Source organism: Gymnogyps californianus, chromosome Z (genome assembly GCF_018139145.2).
Source record: "Gymnogyps californianus isolate 813 chromosome Z, ASM1813914v2, whole genome shotgun sequence".
Classification (NCBI taxonomy): domain Eukaryota; kingdom Metazoa; phylum Chordata; class Aves; order Accipitriformes; family Cathartidae; genus Gymnogyps; species Gymnogyps californianus.
Window position 1 is genome coordinate 59,257,012 of NC_059500.1, and position 16,560 is coordinate 59,273,571.

Sequence of the window (16,560 nt, forward strand, 5' to 3'; positions counted from 1 at the left end):
AGCATTAAACACAATGAGCATAAGAAATCCCCAAATAAATTTCTAAATCAAAAACATCAGCTGCGCATTGTCTTTCAGGAAGCTCACAAAATAAATGAAATCAGTATATTTAAAAATTTTATGAAGTACTACTATGTTAAGCACTGTTAAAAGATCTCAGGCACAGGGGAGTACCAAACAGGACTGCAGAAATTCTGTAGAAGTAAATACATTAGATCTGGTTCTGCCATTTGGTTCCTGAATGTGCCAATGGTCCTATTGATTCCCATGGGACTGTTATGAAACAGTACATTATTCATCACGGGCTGGGGTAGCAAATTTCAGTCTTTTATGTGTTGATTCATTTTGAATAACTGATTTGTCAGCAATCTCCAGTAAGAAAAATTCTTTCTCTTAGTATGTACGTACAGCCACTAATAGCACTAGAAATGTCACTTCCAATGCTCATCTATGAAAAGGATTTTAATGAAGTCATCCTGCAACTGCTTCTGCTTCCTTTCTTTCTGTTGTTTCACTTTGTAACCCCAGAGCTCAAAGCAGAAGACATTATCGCAGTATCAGGAAGACTGCACTACCCATCTGTATTGGCCAGGCCAGTGACTCTGGGGTCATCCATGTTTACAGCCAATTTTCTTTTTTGCGTAAGAGAAAACACTAGAAAGGAACAACCCTGCTGTGTTCCATCATACAATGCCAAACACAAACAGGTTCAACAACAAAACAAGAACTACCTCCAGTAAAGTGTATTACATAACTATCAGTAAATTCTCCATCTTTTTACATCAGCAATAATCCAATATGCAACTGCTTATACTTCAGGACTCAAGTCAACCAAATTTCTAAGAAACCAAAATCAATAAATAAGTAGAATTCTAGTGAACTTAGTGAAAGGTTTGTTGAGTAATAATTAAGAATTTGGCACTTAATATAGAAACCTTTTTACTAATGTGACTATAGCACTATGTACTTACTGTATCAAAAATAAACTAACCTTAGATCATGGAGTTCTGACCCTGAGCCAGTTACAAGCATAAATTCTCCAGGATACAGTTGAGAGACTGTTAGCTCAGCATAAACTTTTCCTTTTGGTGTTAACATATGGCTTATATTCGTGGAACCCACCTACAGAGTAAAATTTGCAATTATTAAGAATGCAAAATAAAACTTTCGAATTCTTAAACATTATGAAATATATGGACATATGTCTTCACTTGAAAAAACAAATTTTTTGTGTTTGTTCTGCTATGCCATAATAGGAATGGACAGATACACAATCTGCCAAGCTTAAGCTTTACAGTGGAAACTTCACATTTTTCTTTATAGAAAAAAGTGAAATTTTTGAAATAAGATAAATCATGACCTTTATAAATATTTGTTAATTGTATATTAGACAAGGCGTTCTTAAGCTACATTCGATTTAAGAACACATTTTCAATGCAAATTCGATCAATTTTAGTTTGTCCTCTGATCATCAGAATAAAAAATTCTACATCTGTTATTGCAATAAATATTCTTTTTCAATCACGTGAATAATGCTTTCAGATCCCAAAAGGATAACATATACTTTGCCCCTTACTTTAAAGAAAGAAATACTGAGTTGGCTTATGCTTTTGTGGCCCTGACTTACGTACGCTTTTATATCTTATGTAGTTGCTGACTATGAATTTACATCTCTGTACCTTTGAATCAGGTTCTGTGTAGAAACGTGATCTCTAGAGGCAAAATTTTAAATAACAGTTATTTAGCTGTGACCATAAAACATATACATGTTCATAGAGATATCATCCATAGAAACAGAAATATGAATGTGCCATAGCTGTTGTGCTGGTCTGGTTCCAGAGGCAGAATTTCATCTCTCTTATTTCATTCTGCTTTCATAAGAACCTCGTCAATCAGCCCAGATTCCAGACAATGAATGGAAAAAGGAAAAATATTGCAGATACTAATATTCTTTTGCAAGGTCATATCACATTAATATAGTTACTGGCATATTACAGGCACATAGCTGAACTTTCAGGATCTGACGCTAGTCACACTCAACCTGGTTGTGATACAGGTTTATCTCCAGTAACCTGACTGAATTATTTTATGATGCAGACAAGCATGAATGGTACCAAAAATCAGATGGCTTAAGTAACCAATTGTTGTGAATTCTGGATTTTTAAGTGGACTCATAAACTGTTTGTTCTACTTTGCCATCTAGCTTTCTTTTCCCCCTTAGCAACACTGATTAAACTCCACAGAAAGCACGCGCTTTGTTCTCATAATTTCCTGTTTAAACTTGCTTTCCCTCTACCACATAAATACATTCAGCAAGTGTTATCCATGCCCACTGATGACACAGTTACCCTGCCTCTACGCCAAGCTAGAAAGACAAACTTCTGATCTATATCGCTGTCACAAAATTAACACAGTAAAAAAATAAGACTACATGGCAGTTCAGGTTCTTCTTTCTCCTAAACCTATAGGATACCATTCTTGTGTACAGCCTTCCCATTCAGTTGGCTCTGACCTCTGAGAAGTTGTTATCTACCTTCATAAGTCTCAGTGTACTCACTGTTTCCCTATGCTTCCTCCCTCTGGTATCTGAAGCAGCTAAAACCATCACCTACAGCAAAAACTTAATGAAATTCTGTGCTGAAATGAGCAACCCTGTGTCTGTGGCACTTCTGAAAGGAACAATCTGCTTGCTGGAGGTGTATCTCTGAAGTTAAAGACACTACATGAGAGTGGTTGACAAAGCAGGAAGATAAAGGGACTCACGGAGCACTACCATAAACTGAGGACCAAGAATAAGAAACCTGAGGTAGTTTGTCACAGTATGCCATTTTTGAAAACAGGATCATATTCTGAGGATCTGCGTGCAGCCACACTTGTGGAGGAAGGACAGGCATGAGCTGAAAGCTGCATATCCTGAATATTTGCAACCTTGCCTGCTCCAGGCAGCCAGCTGTAAAGCAGAGTCAGTATGAAGGGGTGTAAAACAAGCATGGCTCACGTTTGGAAAAAAAACAACAAAGCTGTTCCCTTGGGCACCCAGGAAGAATACAACATCCAGCTATGGTCAGGCAAGAGCATGTTCCACTGCTCTGCTCTGCTGCCTCAAGCTGCCACAGTACAGCACAGTTTTAGGCAGGCAGCCGCCAAGCTATTCTACTATTTACTACTGTAAAAGAATTCCAGGTGAGATTCACTTGGGCTTCTTTAGACAAAGGTTTGAAACACAGGAGGTTCTGTCTGAACATAAGGAAACACTTTTTTACTGTAAAGGTGGCTGAGCACAGGAACAGGTTGCCCAGACAGCTGGTGGACTCTCCATCCTTGGAGATACTCAAAAGCCATCTGGACATAGTCCTAGGCAATGAGCTCCAGGTGACCTGCTTGAACAGGGGGTTGGACAAGATGACCTCCAGAGGTCCCTTCCAACCTCAACCATTCTATGATCTGTGCCAAAAGGTACTTCTACTTGGGGCTGCTTTAGTATAAACTCCACTGTTTCTGCTCTTAACTGAGTGAAATACATCTCCTGACACAGCAATTTCTCCAAAGGATCTGAGTGTTTGGTATCTGAAAGATAGGGCAATAATATTATGCTTAATTTTCCATTTCTGAAACAGATCTTGTTTGTCTAAATCCTACATTAAAACAATTATCACTGTCCCATTTACCTTTGGAACAACATTTGCAAATAGATGATCCAGCAGCTTAACAGAATCTGTGCCTTTTACTTTAAACTTGCCAAATGGTGACAGGTCAATCACACCGACTTTTTCCATAACCTGTTTATACTCACGACCCACAGGGTCAAACCAATTTGTGCGCCGAAAACTGGGTCTGAAACAGAGCATTTACACACATAAAACACAATTTGGAAATTTTGTGCTCTTTTCAGCAAAACGTAGTCTTCAGTTTCTTCAGTTTAATAATCATTCAAAAGAGACAGACTTTCCTAATTGTAGGTAGCTTGCCCAATATTTTCTCCTTGGTCTAACACAGCTTAATTATTAAAATCCTTTAACAACAGAGAAAGATATGGGTTGATATTTTATCAACCATTTTACACAATAAACTGTGAACTGTTCAAATGTTAGAAGAAGTAGCAGTCTGTCGTGTAAATTTACAGCATACTTTGTTGCTGAATCATTTATTTGAGTTTAAGGTGTCAAAGGCTTTATTTCTGAACAGCAAAGTGTGTCTCTTTATTCCTTTATGAGCCTCATTTAGATTGGGACTCCAGTATCCCTGTGGAAAATATTTATTTGCTGGATGCCCCCTGATGCAAGCAGGTAACCAGGTGGGCAGGCACAGAGGGGAAAAAGAAAAAAAAAAAAAGGAAGGAGGATTGGGCTTCTCCTTTCCTGAGAATTATACGGAGAGGAATGAGCTTCTTCATGAAAACATTATACTGTGCTGCTGATCAAATAATAAGAAAGGGAGAAAAATACAAATTTATAATGAACAAATTGTTCTCTAATCTCTTCTTTGAGCTAGGCTGCTCCCTGATACCCCAAACCTAGAAGAGTTACAGGATACCTCAACATGTGTTCTGAAATGTCTGCATTATCAGAATGAAATGGATTCTAATCTATGGAAAAACAAGAATGGAAGATCTACCTAATCAATACCTTTAGCCGAAATGAATGATAAATGTATGCTTCTCATGAAATTTAGCTTGCCCTTGCTATCATGACAATTTATCAGGAAAAAAAAGTAATATTTCATTTACTTGTATCCAGTCTCATCTCCAGGTTTGTAGAACCAATGAGGTTGCTCCCATCCTGCATGAAAGCCCATTGAACATTGTGACTTGAGCAAATCATACAGCCCACTGGTTCTCTCTGTTGGTCTCCCAGCAAATCTTTCTTCTTTAGGGTAACCAACTAGAGGGGGAAAAAAAACGAAACCAAAAACTATGGTATACTAAGATTATCACCAAGATAGAATACATGTACATAAACAGAGAAATCTAGAGGCAGGCTTTGTTGGAATCCATTTTCAGGATATAAATATACTTTAAAAAATACCTTCTTACCAATGTTATTAAAACCGTAAGATTCTCTTGCTTTGGCTGCTGTGTATTCTGTGGTGGTCCACTTGCCATAGCGGTTGGGATCTAACTCTATCAGGTCAAACGGAGGTTCCCCCTCAAGGATCCAGTCACTGAGGTACTTTCCTATGCCACCAGCATGTATAATGCCATACCTTAAAAACAGGAAAAAGTCCTGCAGTGCCAAGTCTTTTTTGTTTCATTTTCAAAAATCAGTACTAGCATATACTACTAATACACCCCCTAAAGGATTTTAATTTTTTCCCTCTGTTTTGTTTGTTTGTTCTGTTTTGTCTTGTCTCCCAAGATTACATACTTTATTGACAGGTATTTCTACGCCCCACTGTCAGCAGAACTCCATTGCTAACGTATAGCAGTTGCGGTGCTTGAGATTACAGCAAGCTTTCTCTAAAGTTCAGAATTTAACAATCTTTTACAGGGACATTAGAACTCTTTAACAATTAATACTAAAGAAAGTTCTCAAACTTCTGATATCCATTAAATACACTTTCTAGTCACAGAATACCTCTTCTTGTTCAATCAGGTTTGATTAAATCAAACTCAGATTTGAAAACCAGACTGAGACATTCTAGCAGCTACAGTGAGTATTTACATTACAGTGACAAGAGCAACAGCAGCAAGTCAGGAGACAACACTACCGAGATAGCTTTAAAGAAGTTGAAATACCAGCAGTACTTTTTATATTGCTCCACAGAAAATCAGGGAATGTAGAGGAACTGGGGATAAAACTAGAAGACTTGTTTGCAGTGGTGCCAGCGTTTCAGAGCTGCCTTTTCTCACCTGATTTACCTTCTCTGTTCTCCACTACAACTACAAAGAGAACTGGTTCCAGAAAGCTTATGCTAACAAAATAAACATGTAGAAATTTTCTGCTACCAGTCTGTAGCAAAAGCCTGTCCTGTTTCTACATAATGAGTGTGTGAAGGATCAGATTGTAGAGGAGATCTCTTGTTAGAAACCTGCATTAAAGGAACCACACCAGACAGCAAAGGTAGATGTTCAAAGGTTATAAAGTGATAGATTTAGGTTTCCTTACTTAAACATTTTGTACATAATTCTAACTTCCAAAATGCTTGACATCTTGACATCCATAGGGAAAAAGCTGTGTGTGAAATGTGCTCCTGCAAGGTACCTGAACTGGACAACTGGGAACAAGGAACTCTGTTGTGCTGCAATATGTGTATGTTGCTACTCAGTCTACACACAACCAAACAGTACCATGTAATGCTAAATTACAGGCACCTCAGATTTGACACTGAAACGTTTAATGACAATTATTGATATCAAGTGATTTAAAACTTTTTATTTTAATACCTCTGTGAATGTTTGCCATATCTAAAAGTGTCAAAATAGGCTTCTGTCTAGAGAAGATGTGAAAATAAATTCTTAGTTATTTGTGAAATGCTCCAATAAGCACAACAGAAAAATCCTTGAAGAAATAGTAAGTCTGTCCAAAACCAAGTTTAGATTAGCATGCAGCAATTAAATCAAAGACACTCACACTGAATAGTGAAGCTAAAACAAACTTGAATTGCTGCTTATCAACTTTGCATTCTGAATTCTATGTCCTCAATTAAATAGGCAAGGATCTTATGGAAGAAAAAATGATGTAATCATTTAGTTCTAATGCATATGCACCAGAAGAACGAATTCAGATTACACAGACAACTTAGCTCTGGCACTTGTAGAATGCCTGAATTCATAATATTAACGAGATTACTTTGACATAGTGGGGTTTCATCCGTAATTTATTTATTTATTTAAATAAAACAGAAATACCAAACAGCTGAGTACATGAAGTAACTCTGCCAAACACACTCCTTTAGGCTATTCAGCACAAATCTTCAGACTCTCAGCACAAGCTTCTATCACCACATCTGATGCAGTAAGGATGAGTGCTTGTAAACTGCCACTCTGCAAGTACTACAGAAGAGTTAGCCGTTGCTGGTGTTAATTTAATTAGGCAACTCTTAGTTATTCATGGGTATAAGTTTTGTGACCATGGCTATGATGCCTTCAGGAACAGCTCCAGAAGAAATTTTAGCCAGTTTAAGTCTCCCTGCACCATTCACTGCAGCCAAAAGCACAGGGAAACACAGCACAGAGACCACTGCATGACTGTGGGTGGTGACAGCCCAAATACAATCAAGTTTTTTAGCTTCAGCTGAAGACTGCTAAGCTGATGGCAGGGTAAACCCGGGGGCAAGACAGCCCAGGAGGCTGCCCTGTGATGTGGAGTTGCTACTACAGGTACAGCACTGCACCTGGGCTGAGTGGTCTCTGCACTCTGCAGAGCTTTGCAGCACTGACTCTGCATAACCAGTTGATTTTGGTGCTCCCAGCTGGGCCTACGTTATCAGAGATTTTAAATTACGCAGGGTGCCCAAATCCCTCGCTACCTCAGATAATGGGGAGCTGATTGTATGAATATATCCACTGCAGTTCTGCTACACAAGAGTGAAACACATGCTGTGCAGGGATAGGATATTACAAGTAGCTGTAAAGAGTGGTGCAGTGTAGGAATCTCAGTCTTCAGATGAGGATTTAGAGAAAATTTCTGTAATGAACACAAACTGCCCTTCTCTGTTTTTCTTCTCTCCTTCCAATCCCTGCCAGATTATCTTCCTCATTGTCCCTGTCCTATTCTTGTGTCTTACTTGTTTATGAGTCCTTGCTTCTCACCAATTTTTGACTCATTCCATTCCTTTTTCCTAGGAAATCTAAGTCCCTGCACACCATGGTCCCTTTTCTAGTGTCTTTTTCCCAGGTTTAGTAATTTTTCTATCTCATTTCTGCAGTAAAAACTCCTGTTCAGTCTCTGGCTGTGAAATACTACTGTAGATAGAATGCAGGAATCTTAGTGCAAGGTCTTGTGAGTCTCTATTAAGTGCTTATGAGCTGTAACATTTATATAGGCTTGTGAACAGGCCTCATGGATAGATTTTGTGAAGAATGGCAGAAAGGCATATCTTTGGGAGAAAAGTCACTTCTGCCAAATGTTAAGTTCATTCTCAGAAAATGGGGAGATTAGAGCTTTTCAAGAGAAAGACTTCACCCCCAAAACCTTAACACAGCAAAACAACATACCTTCCAATAATCTCGTTCTTTGGAATGGTCACACTGCTCTAACTTAAACTTTTCTGAATAAAATTCTAGCCTACTCTTGTTAAAATTTTCAAAGCTATAAGTAACTGAAAATGGGAAGCATTGAGCAACCTTAATAATAAACAGTGCTACAAGCTGTGCTAACTATACTTATTAACTTCTTTGCACATTAAAATAGCTAGCAAGCTGCTAATTTTAGATAATAAAAATCCTCTAAACTAACAGCACTAAGTCCTCTGTCACAATGTCCCTGCTAGTTGACTATGGGATAAGGATTTGCTAATGCACACAAAAAATTACAACACTGGTAGAAACACTGCAGTGACCCAGAAGCATAGTCAAAAGTCCCTGAAAAGGAGACAAAGCAATCCAATAACAACGTAACTGTGATCTACATCTAAACATTTAGAGATTAATCAAATTCCTGAAATAAGTTGTTTAAAGAAACTTAAACATATAACATTGGTCTTTGGTTTTTCCTATATGGAACTTTGATTCTTCTCCCAGTGACACCAATGAAGGAAAACAGGCTCCAAAGTCTGGCAGCAGAGTAATGAACTTAAACAGTCTTTTTGGTGAACAAGGACTAGGTAAACCACTTTTGTAACTAAGTTCTGCAAATGTTACTAAAAGATAACAATTTTTTTTTTTTTTTTTTACATCCAAGCAGCAAAGGTGAATACCTTTCACAATGAATCATTGCAAAATTACCAAACCTTTTTATTTTGAGGGCCTCGGAAAGCACGTTAGTGATACTGCCTTATCTTATGATTTGAGGGTTTGTTTGCTTTGGATTGAAAGAAAACTAGAAAAAGCTGAGCTGGATTTTGAACAGCAAATTAGGCAATTGGAAAAACAATGTAAATAGAATGTGTTCAATGACATGTGCCTGGAGTTGTATTCAGTTCATTCTACCCATCTTGAATCAATGGTCAAACTAAGACAATTAAAGAGAAGTCAGTAAGAGTTTTACCACTGACCTCAGTGCGGCCAGAGTATATAAGATGTAAATCACATTCAAAGAAAATATCATAACGGGCAGGAGAATGACACCAGTAAAACACTCATTCCTTTTGTCACACTGCCCTCTTCATTTGCTTTCCTCCAACATCCAGCAACATAATTTTTCAGCTCAACCTTCAACAGTCAGAACCATTACTGTATTCATAACCCTAGAGCAGTCAGTCACCCAGTAAGCCAGCAATGCCTTCTGCTTAGTATGCCTTCAGCTGTTCACCCAAAAGTTAATACTTCATATTAAAAGTTCTCCGTGTACCACTCGTTCTTGCTCAACTTCAGTGACACCAGTTTCTTCATACGCCAAACAACTGTTGAACAAAATGCAATTCAAAGCAATACATAAAATGAACTGGAAAGTGTATTGCAAAACCCAGCACTTTTATGACTTTAACTTGCTGCACAGACAGTACCAAGTACTACCCATTTCTTGCTGCTTCATAAAGTGTCACAGATATTGGCTTCCAGAATAAAAGGAGAAAACAAATCGAAAAAATAGTGAGAGTTATGAAGAAGAACTAAGAGAGAAGGATGAGCTTCTATTACGTAGGTAGTGGTAATTAAGACTATTTCCAATTACATTTCACATAAAATATGTGTAAAACAACCCCCAAACCCATAAAAATGTGCAAAACTTGAGCTGACTGCCATTTTAACAATATGACAGACAAAAGCTGTCACAAAGAGTTTACTCACCCGAAACCAACAGCTACCCAGTAATTTCTGACACCCTGATGTGGTCCCACCATAGGAAGAATATCTGGAGAATAGGTAATAGGACCCGCAATTGTGTTTACGATGTCTGCTTTTTTCAGAACGGGGACCATTTCCATAGCAGCCTCAATATGCTCCATTATTCTGTCTAAATCAGACTCAAAAAGTTCTTTTCCAAAACCTGCACAAATATTTGACTCTTATTATATACTTAATTACACTGAAAATACTTACATTTTAAATACAGTTATGCAATCTATATATATAAAAGTTATATGGAATTCATCAGTGAGTATGTTCAAGACTTTGCCATCCTACACAAGAAAAATTGCATGCATAAATCCCTAGTTACCTGCAGGATCAAGTTTATTGTCACTGCAGTTATACTGCCCTTTATACATATTTGTTTAACCCTAAGGTCACACAAATTCAACAATGAAGTAGAAAGGAAGTGGAGAAACATGGAAACTTCCTTCTATGTTAATAAGACCCATTTATTTTTCTCAGCATGCGAAAAATTTGGTGACGGGAGGAAAGACATTGCCTGTGTCAGCTTATGATTTCCATGGTGTTTAGTGAATTCCTGGATGTATTCCTCCCTTCAGTCTGGGCTCTGAGCATTATTGAACATCACTCTGTAGAGGGACTTAACACTACTGGAGACAATAAGTTGAGGAACCTGTGACAGTGCAATCCAAAGCCCAACAATGCTGATTGCTCTTCCTTAGGAAACATGTGTTTTTTTAAAACAGCAACACTATTGACTTAATATAACTTTCTGTCTAGAAGTGAATGGAAAGCTGGAGCCTAGATATAACACAGCAATTCATTTTTTTTTAATAAGCAGCAGTATGACATAGTCAGGACTTTTTTGTACAAAAATTCTATACAAATTTATAGCTCTCTTGCGCTTATATCCGAGCACTGCATTTTGTCTAAGACACTCCTTTGCTATACCTGTGTTCCTATTTGACAACCACATTATCTCTTGGGGAACAGTAAAAATCCAGAGCCCCAGTCAGTACGCTGGAGACAACTGTAGCTTAGAAAAATCCCTATTCAGTTGCAAAAGGCTACATAACACAGATTTGGTGACTGCACAACACGTGGGCACCTGTTCAGAGAGTAGGGTAAGACTATGTTGTAGATATGTATTTTGTGCCTATTTCAAATAGGCTTTTTTTATGCTACATTTTTATTTCTATTCACTCTGATCATTAGAGTTACAACTATTCTTTGAAAAAAAGTTTCTGCATTACAATCATGCATTGCAAATATTTTCTATTTTCCATCATATAAGGCAGCATGACAGGCTGGGATTTAGACACATTAAAATGTGTGCTAGTGCTTATCAAGTTTAAAGATTTAATGTTCTTAATTAGTTCTTAATTACCTGGTGGGACTCCATTTGTTACCCATGAGTCCTGCAGCTTCATTTTTTCCTCGCTTTCATATGGACCAAATAAAAGACCATCCCTTTCTTGCCTTAGATAATATGATCCTTCTAAGTCACGAATCACAGGCAATTCTGTTTTTAGAGCTTTCACTTCAGGGATAGTTGATGTCACAACATACTGATGATGAACAGGTATGAGAGGGTGCTGCAGGCCAATCATCTTGCCTATGTCACGGGCCCAGAAGCCTAGAGAAGACGAAAAAAAAAAAAAAGAAATATTCAAACACTAATTTCAGTGAATGGAAAACAACAGTAAAACATTTGCAGGAAGCGCTGCACTTTATGGAATGTGACAAATTTTTTTTCATACTTTTAATTTTCAAATTATTTTTCATATTATCCAGCATAATTTTCCCTCCATAATTCCATGTCCTTCTTCCTAATTATACCACCATATATTATTCTAGTATACAGATATTAAAAAGATATAATCGGTAAAATATAAATTAGGCTTCTAAAAGTTCAGAAGAGAATTTAATTAACAGTCTCACAACTCCCCTGGTTTATTTCAGTAAAGTAGGTCTGCAATGCAGTCCTAGCAAAGTCAGAGACACTTAAAAAAATCAGAATAAATAGCTCACACCATAGGTGTTAACCTAGCCTCTTACTATCAATCAAATGAGCTAATATGCTTTCCCAAGACAGTAGTCAAGTCCTAACACCCCAATAGAGCAGGGCAGTACTTTCAGCCAGCTAACCTCAAGAATTTAAGTTTATCTCCTCTTTCACATGCATCATGTGACTCATATTAATTATGTCTCTCACATAGCAATTGATTCATTATGATGTTCGTATTGGTGAGTAGTTAGTGTGCTCTCTCACAGCTGTCCAATTAAAAGTTCTGATACACATTGTGATCAGAAAATGCAAGCAACAATTTCCCTGCCCCTGAAGCCAGCTCAAGGTCCTTCATGTATACTACTAGGCATAAGTTAAAGAAGACCTAATTCTTCTCTGTTAAGGTTAAGCTGGTAAGACACATTCACTTAGTGAGGTACCTGCGTCAAAGTCAAGGAGTGGAAGCCACTTAACTGCCAAACTTATTAGTTTGGGCTCCACATCTTGGTTCATATCTGCTGTGAGGTTGGAACATACAGACCAGGGAATCAGACAGATACAATTGACTGGGATGGCAGCTGCTCTAGGAAGCTTGGAATATCCCTCAGCCCCACTCTCCTGACTCTTTGGATCAAGGAGCTGAGGTCTCAGTTATGGGAATGAAGGGGGAAAATCCAATGAAGCAGGAGTTTCAGGGGAGTCTGGGAGTGAAGGTTGGGGGAAGGCAAAACGGGAGAGAAGGAAGAGGTAGCAGGGCCTTCCAAATAAAAGGCTATGTGCTGTATGGCACCAAGGAAAAGGTGGCAGGTCAGCCTGGTTCCTGTGTAACCAGCTGACTCCAAGCTGCTTATGAAAAAGTATCTCCAGCAAGATTTGCTACCTAACACAGCTGCCCCTTCTCCTGGGACTTACCCTCATGTTGCCCAGCTTAACATATAATTTTTCTTCCTTTTTGCCGCTTACTTGTCTTACCCAAATACTCCTGCCTCTGTTCAATTCCATACTCTCCAAGATCTGGTCATAATTTAGGGCCTGAGGGCACTAACAGGCATTAATGATCTGGAACAGCCTCACCTGGGACTTCCACCCACACCACGGCCCATGGGCCCAGGAGCCCCATTTCAGGTCAGCTCAGGGCCTTCAGAACCTGTCTGAGCTGGATTGATTGTAGGTGTGCCTGTTTACAGCTCTGTCACAACCATGCCTGTGCCTGGCCATGGACCTCATTGACCCAGACCCAGACCCTGATCCGTGAACTACTTCCCAGCTTGACCTCAGCGCAGTCTTGTCTCTATGGTCCTGCCTGTTGATCACTGGGCAGTATCTGACCCTGGTTACCGTCACGAGACCTGTTCCTGACCTGTAGATCAACTTCCTGGCTTGGCCTCAGCCTGGCTTCATCACTATGGATCTGCCTGCGCCTCATCCCCACAAGCTTGTCTGGAGATCTAGACTGTGGGCTGACCCTAGCTGCTGGTCCTGGGCCTGCCCTGCTCCCTCCCTTGTGACCTGTAGGACAGAGCCCTTGCTGGCCGAGCCCCTGCCCTGCCAGCCTTGTTACCACACTTGGTTGCCTGTCCTGCGGGGAGCAGCTGGCCCGCGCTGCTTGCTGACGTTAACTTGGGAATACATCCTCTCATCTCTGGCATGGCCTAAAGCCAGGGCAATTAGGAAAGTTGAGCTGAGCTGTGCTGGCCTTGTGCCATTCCCCCACGCCAGGAGGGCTGTCAGTCTCTTATTTAATATTACAAACCAGCCTCAGGGTCTAACACCCACAGTTTTTAAAAATGCAGAGTTTCCGAGGAATACGTTTTCTGTGGTGACTCACTTGACAACTGCTGACAGCCAGCTAAAGCAAGGGAGCTGGAAATCCAGGATCATGATAGAGAGATCTGTTCAATTAAAAGCCCCTGCCCAGTAAATACTAAAAACCAGTATCTGTTGTTCTGCATTTATCATACGTAAGGCTTTTGCTTCTTAACGGCATCCTCACCACTTGGAGGAGATTCACTGACGAAATACTTGTTAAGTCAATTAAATTGGCTCAGGGAAGATCATGCCATAGTCATACAGTGAGTGATCCAAAACATCCCTTAAGGCTACTGAAACCTGATTTATGCTCCCTTATACAAAAAACAACCAAAAAATTCTAATAAAGTTGAATTTCTAGTGCATCTGCAAGGGTTTCCTCCATTACACATGACACATACAAATGTGGATTTAAGTGGAGGCTAACAATCTTTAGGGAACTTCTTTTGATTTGGGCATTTCCATGTCACCTACAAAGAAAACTATTTTAAGGTCAGCTAATGATCCACAGAGGAGAAGGAAAGGTGAAGTAGCAGAAAATTCCATCTCTACTATCATGCACTGTTTGCCTGCCAAAATTGCTTGGACTTAAAGAGGTATTTGGAAAAGAAATAATGCTCTGGGAATGTGCTTCTAATAAATTCACTATTTTGCTTACTCATTAAAACAGAATCAGTGGGAAAATATAGAGAGCAAGCATATTCAAGCTCCTCAAAGAAAATAAAAATGGTAGACTTAATTTTAGGTCTTTGAAACTTAATTTTCTTTCAAAATAATATTAAATTTCTTAGCCATTAAGTTTGCAGCAGTACATTACAAACAGCTGATTTTAAACTGCTTTTGAATTAAAGGCAAATAGTTTAGGTTTGCTCAAAATCAAATCTTAAATATTGTACTTCTAAAAAAAATCACTTATGATAAGTGCTTATTTAATTGCTTAGAATAACAACAGCTGACATTTACTAAATGAAAAATATTAATTCTTTTGTTTAAAGTTTTTGAACCACGTGCAAAAGCTATTACAAACACAAAAATGGCAAAAGGAAGAATATGTTCTCTGAAACAAAATTCTAATTGGAAGCAGATGTCAAGTCCTATCACACATCATAGAGATAAACGAAGGCATAAATTATATCTCTAGGACATTTGTGAAGATTAAATTGTAGAGATTGCAAACATCTGATGCTGAAATATTTAGTGGTGGTATTACTTAGCATATCTGCTGAACTATGTAATCTGACTATCTCTTGTTTTTAAAAAAGAAAATCTTCCATCACTACATATATATAAAAGGTTGCATATACAGTGTGTACATGTCTGCAAATGTGTGCTTATATACACACACATACTGTATATATAAACTAAATTCACTATTTTTGCAGACTTTAATCAAACATTCCATTATAAATAGGCTGCAAATCACTTCAGCAGGCTCAGTACCAGTTAGTTCATATTAGGGATTATTTATCAGGCATCTGCTTTCTTCCAAAATGGAAACCTCACATAAGGAACAGCTAAAGATTGGTTTAAACTAGTTTGTTCCAGTTCCACAGCAGATGTCAGTTGGGGGATGAGGGGGGAGAGAGAATGTAGAGAGCCTTCTGATATATTTTTCTCTGCTCGTATTGCAACATGAGCCTAAAATATGAGCTCTGAATTATACCAGTCATGATCTTTAGTGGAATGAAGCAAGGCTGAGAAGAAGAATGAATGTTAGCTGAGAGAACGTTTAAAAGAGATATGTGTTATACGGTATTGATTTCACATCCTTAGCCAGAATGTTAAGCAATATGTGCTTCAAATGTTCATTCTGGCTGAACAGTTAACTACACAAGAGAATTAACTAAATATATTGTTGGTTTAACAACTTATTAAATAATAAAAAAAGGATGAAAATTTCACAAGGGTGCATTCTAATTTTTGCAAATAAACTTTGAAAAGCATTTACTAGAGAACTCTGCCTAATGTCAACTTGATACGTAAGCCAAAGAAAGATAACTACACTACAAAAATATAAGGAAATTACTACATCTTTGATACTTCATCCATATGATGCAGAGCCAATAGTTAGGAATAATGAGTGCCTAGAAGTTTGTGGCCTAAATAAGAAGTCTGATTGCCAAAAGAGCTGCCTTTCCATTCCATTCTTGGATCACTCCCAGACCAATATATCCATACTGTGTAACAAATGACATAAGGATCCTATTAGTAAGAGAGTTTGTGATTTTATAACTGAATGATGTCCCATAATTCATGCCTGAAAGCCATGAACTGACAGTCCAAAGGCAAACAAATATTGATGCCTCTCATCTTCTAAGCGCTTGACTTTGCAGCCTAAGTAAAATGCTTTTAATGTTTTCCCCGTTTGTGTGGTTGTTTGCTTTCTAAAAAGCATACTGCACTCTTCTAGCCCTCTTTCTCTCCAAAATGTCATTATGTGGCACTCATGAGCATGCTTAGAACCTCAAGGTGAACTTTTTCAGATCCCTGCTATTTTAGCTAGGCTTATAGCAATAGCAGGTGATCACCTATGTATGGGAGGCATATGATGAGAAAGCACATTTTTCAAAGGGTTTCCCAGTTAGTCTTTACTGAAAGCCTGGAATGATCTAACACAGGGCTGTCTACATCCCAGACACTGAAAGAAAGGTCACGCAGCAAAGCTCATCCTCTCAGAGCTCATCCATCCCATTGCCTCCAAATTTCTCTCTATCCCAATCTTCTCTCTTCCCCATCCCTGCTTGTCCCATACCTGCTCTTCTTTTCTGCTGTCTCAAACTCTACTCTTCTTACTCCAGTCCTTACATCCTTCTTCAGCTATTTTGTCTCCGTG

General features: G+C 38.5%; 1 protein-coding gene across 1 annotated transcript in view; it reads right to left on the reverse strand.

Annotated features, from left to right (window-relative positions):
• DMGDH (dimethylglycine dehydrogenase) overlaps positions 1-16,560 on the reverse strand; it is a 45,645-nt gene that overhangs the window by 16,061 nt on the left and 13,024 nt on the right. Inside the window, exons 6-11 of the mRNA XM_050913003.1 lie at positions 11,298-11,546; positions 9,887-10,085; positions 5,033-5,202; positions 4,727-4,880; positions 3,669-3,834; positions 992-1,122 (exon numbers count right to left, since the gene is read on the reverse strand). Coding sequence (XP_050768960.1) covers positions 992-1,122; positions 3,669-3,834; positions 4,727-4,880; positions 5,033-5,202; positions 9,887-10,085; positions 11,298-11,546 — 1,069 coding nt within the window. The remainder of the gene's footprint in view (positions 1-991; positions 1,123-3,668; positions 3,835-4,726; positions 4,881-5,032; positions 5,203-9,886; positions 10,086-11,297; positions 11,547-16,560) is intronic.